This window comes from Fulmarus glacialis, unplaced genomic scaffold (assembly GCF_000690835.1).
Source record: "Fulmarus glacialis isolate BGI_N327 unplaced genomic scaffold, ASM69083v1 Scaffold18209, whole genome shotgun sequence".
NCBI lineage: Eukaryota > Metazoa > Chordata > Aves > Procellariiformes > Procellariidae > Fulmarus > Fulmarus glacialis.
This window is the reverse complement of record NW_009232800.1, coordinates 1267-4279: the sequence shown is the minus strand read 5'-3', so window position 1 is coordinate 4279 and position 3013 is coordinate 1267. Positions and strand designations below refer to the sequence as shown.

At 41.4% G+C, this 3013-nt stretch overlaps 1 protein-coding gene across 1 annotated transcript; it reads right to left on the bottom strand.

Moving 5' to 3' along the window:
• Nucleotides 1–10: 10 nt before the first annotated feature.
• LOC104082101 (UDP-glucuronosyltransferase 1-8-like) lies at nt 11–1740 on the bottom strand. Its single transcript, XM_009585081.1, has 2 exons — nt 898–1740; nt 11–67 (listed from the first exon to the last, which is right to left on the bottom strand). The coding sequence occupies exons 1-2, from the start codon at nt 1738–1740 to the stop codon at nt 11–13; spliced, it is 900 nt and encodes a 299-aa protein (XP_009583376.1).
• Nucleotides 1741–3013: the final 1273 nt, after the last annotated feature.

Genomic DNA, 3013 nt, shown 5'->3' with positions numbered 1-3013 from the left:
TTTATTTGCCTTATTCTTTATTGAGTTCAGTGGACTCTGCATAAACCCATCGGAGTTTAAAAGAAATCTGAAAGAAGAAAGAAAAAAACCTTCAGCTCAAAGATACTGTATTGCAATTGTGCGATGATATTGTGTGACCATAATTCAGAAGTGAAGGAATAATTTCAAAGGAAAGATGTTTGTGTCCTGCGCTATGCCTGGAAAGAAATGTCTAGTGCTATTAATTGTTTTAGACACTATATGGTAACTATCAAAATAGATTTAAATTTCTAGATTAGTTTTAAAAACCCTGCAGAACAATTCTGGTAAAAGCAAATGTGAAGAAATAGGTACAAAAACTTACTGAGTTTTGCGTACAAATGTCTTTCACCAAACACACCATTTTAGATTAATTCTTCCCATTTCAACATGACATTTATGTTTCATTTTTAAGAAATAACTTAACACAGGCAGCCAATTTGGAAACCATATGTCATGAAAACACATCCAAAGCAAAATAACTGACTTTGCTGAGCCTATAGTTAAAAACAAAAGACAACTCTCAGAGCATGGTCTTTGGGTTTTTGGTCAGGTAAAAGAAATATATGTCAGACTCCATGAAAATTAAATCAAAACTGGGTCTGGCTGGTGAATAATATACATTTACTGAGGACAGTAATTTGTAGCTGACAGATGAAGTCCATTTTTTGTTAGACTTGTCAGAAAATCCTCATTAATTCAAATAAGTCATCTGCCTCCATCAAGGTAATTTGATTTCAGCCTGTGGAAAACAACTGCCAAAACCTGGTTGTATTAAATCATTACCAGAAATAAAAAAATTCAATAGCGCTAAACTTCCAGAAACGACATACTCACATTTCATTGGAAAATGTATAATTTGGAGGAAAAAGAACATACCTTAGGCAGTGGATTCCTCTGAGCACAGTTTATACCTCCAATAAAGACCATATTGGGCATCACTGGTCTGACATACTCAAACACAAAGTCAAATCTCAGAAGCCAAATGGAAGCAGAGTTCAGGAGGTCTAGCAGGGATACATCTCTCTGAAGAACTTCGGAGGAAAACTTTATCACATCTTCATAGAAACCCTTACAGTACCCAAGCTCCAGGAAGGCAACCAGTGCATTTTCCACTCTTTGGAAAAAAGTCATGCGGTCTGAGTTGAAGGTAAATAGTCTTGGGGTGTAGGACAGAGGGCTTGGGCACTGCGGTGCTTCATAGTGCAAGTTGCAAGGAAATCCTCTCATGAAGAACACAAACGGAAGAGAAAGATAATTAGCAAGTGTCGCTCCGCAGATAAAAATGGGGTCTGTTAGGACAGCATCGAAGCCGCTTTGATTCAAGTACTGCAGGGTCTCCGTGCTGCTGAACAGGTTCTTGCACTGAACAAAGAACACACGGAAAACGTGCACCGAGTTGTACAGCGTTATAGCGTTCAGCGGGAAAGGCAGGTCCTTCAAGTGAGTGGCAACGTACTCACGAAAGGCATTATCCAGCTCTTCTAATGTGTAAGACACTGGGTATGTTTTCACCGTGTACGTCTGTGTCGCCTTCATCTGCCAGCTTACTTCTGGTATAACCACCACCACTTCGTGTCCTCTCTCGGTGAGCTTTTCAACCACTTGCCGCATGCTGAGCCAGTGGCTTCCATCCACGGGTACCACCAGGAGTTTCCCTCCATCTGAGAGGCCAGGAAGGAGGAAGATAAAAATCCAGGCACAGCAAAGCCGCAAAGTCATGTTCCTGTGGTTAGAATACGGACTGTGAAAGTCATCTCCTTCAGTATCTTGAATATGCTTTTGAAGGAAGCTGGTGGGTTTGTCTATTGAGTTGTGCTGCTTTGTCATAATCTACTAGTTAATGATTCACTGCTTTGGGTTGTGGGGGTTTGTTTTTTTTTTTCCTTACTTGAAAAGCCAAATGTGGTGACCCTTTCCTGTGCTGAATCATTGGAGTTCCTCAGTGTTCAATGGAGAACTAGCTCCTCAATATGCTAGTCAGATTTCATAGGACTTCTCTCTTCTCTCTTGATCGTTGATGTGTCCTGTCTTACCGCTTAGCCAGGGCCAGGGAAGGCAAGTCTGGTGCAAACAACTCCAACACCACATTAACAAATGAAAACAGCCTCAACAGATTTCATTGTGGCTGGAGACATGGATGTTCAGATAATTTCTCTGAGGACAGAACAGAAGACCCTCAGGGTAAGGGGAAAGGGCAGGTGAACGAACTCTTCTGAGCTAGCAGGAATCTCAACAGTCTACAATGACACCAAGAAGAGACACTGAGACAGGCTGACCTGGCAGCTCAGGCAGAGATCTGTGAAGCCGAAGCCCGGGTTCTTGCTTCAGAGCAGTAATGCAGTTGTTTCACAGCCTATGAGATGGCCCTCAGGCAGCTGAAAACTCCTCACCACTTGCCTATACATCAAGTAGAGGCCAGACATTAGATGTACTAAATGTGTTTTAACGACTACTACTCCCCGTATGGCTTGGACTGTTCAGTAGAGACTCAGGTGTGAGCCCAGGTATCAGACCTGACTTAAAAGAGCAGCTTCAGCGCAAGCGTGGGTTTGCAAGAGCCATCAGCTTCACAGCATTGGTTTTGACGTTATCAATTCCAAAACAATTAGGTGCCTAAATAGCACCGTGACGTGAAAAAATAATGAAACTTAGGATATTTAGAGCAATGCCGCCTCTGTTCCTCAGGCACACAACTGAGATATAAAAACAATATTTCTCTCTTGTGCGTACCATGGTCAATGCAATGAAATTAATTATGTATTGTTTTCTTCCTGTTTTCCTATCAGTCTTTTTATTTCTTTTTCCCAAAAGTTACAATGCCTTTAACTTTTTCCTTGTGTAGGGGAACTGCTGAATGAGTGGCAGAAAAGAGTTCTCTTTCAGGCACTTGGTAACTTGTCAGAAAACCAAATATTTGAGCTGCAGAGTAGGGGGAGAAGCTCTGAGGTAAAAGTGAAAAAAAAACCCCTCTCAGAATCCTTTATGTTATTAT

What these genes read in the sequence shown, in the direction of transcription:
- LOC104082101 (XM_009585081.1), bottom strand. Translation starts at nt 1,740, where the DNA reads ATGACTTTGCGGCTTTGCTGTGCCTGGATTTTTATCTTCCTCCTTCCT. An exon ending in AGAGGAATCCACTGCCTAAG is followed by an intron (nt 68 to 897) that starts GTATGTTCTTTT and finishes TTCTTCTTTCAG; the next exon opens with ATTTCTTTTAAACTCCGATG.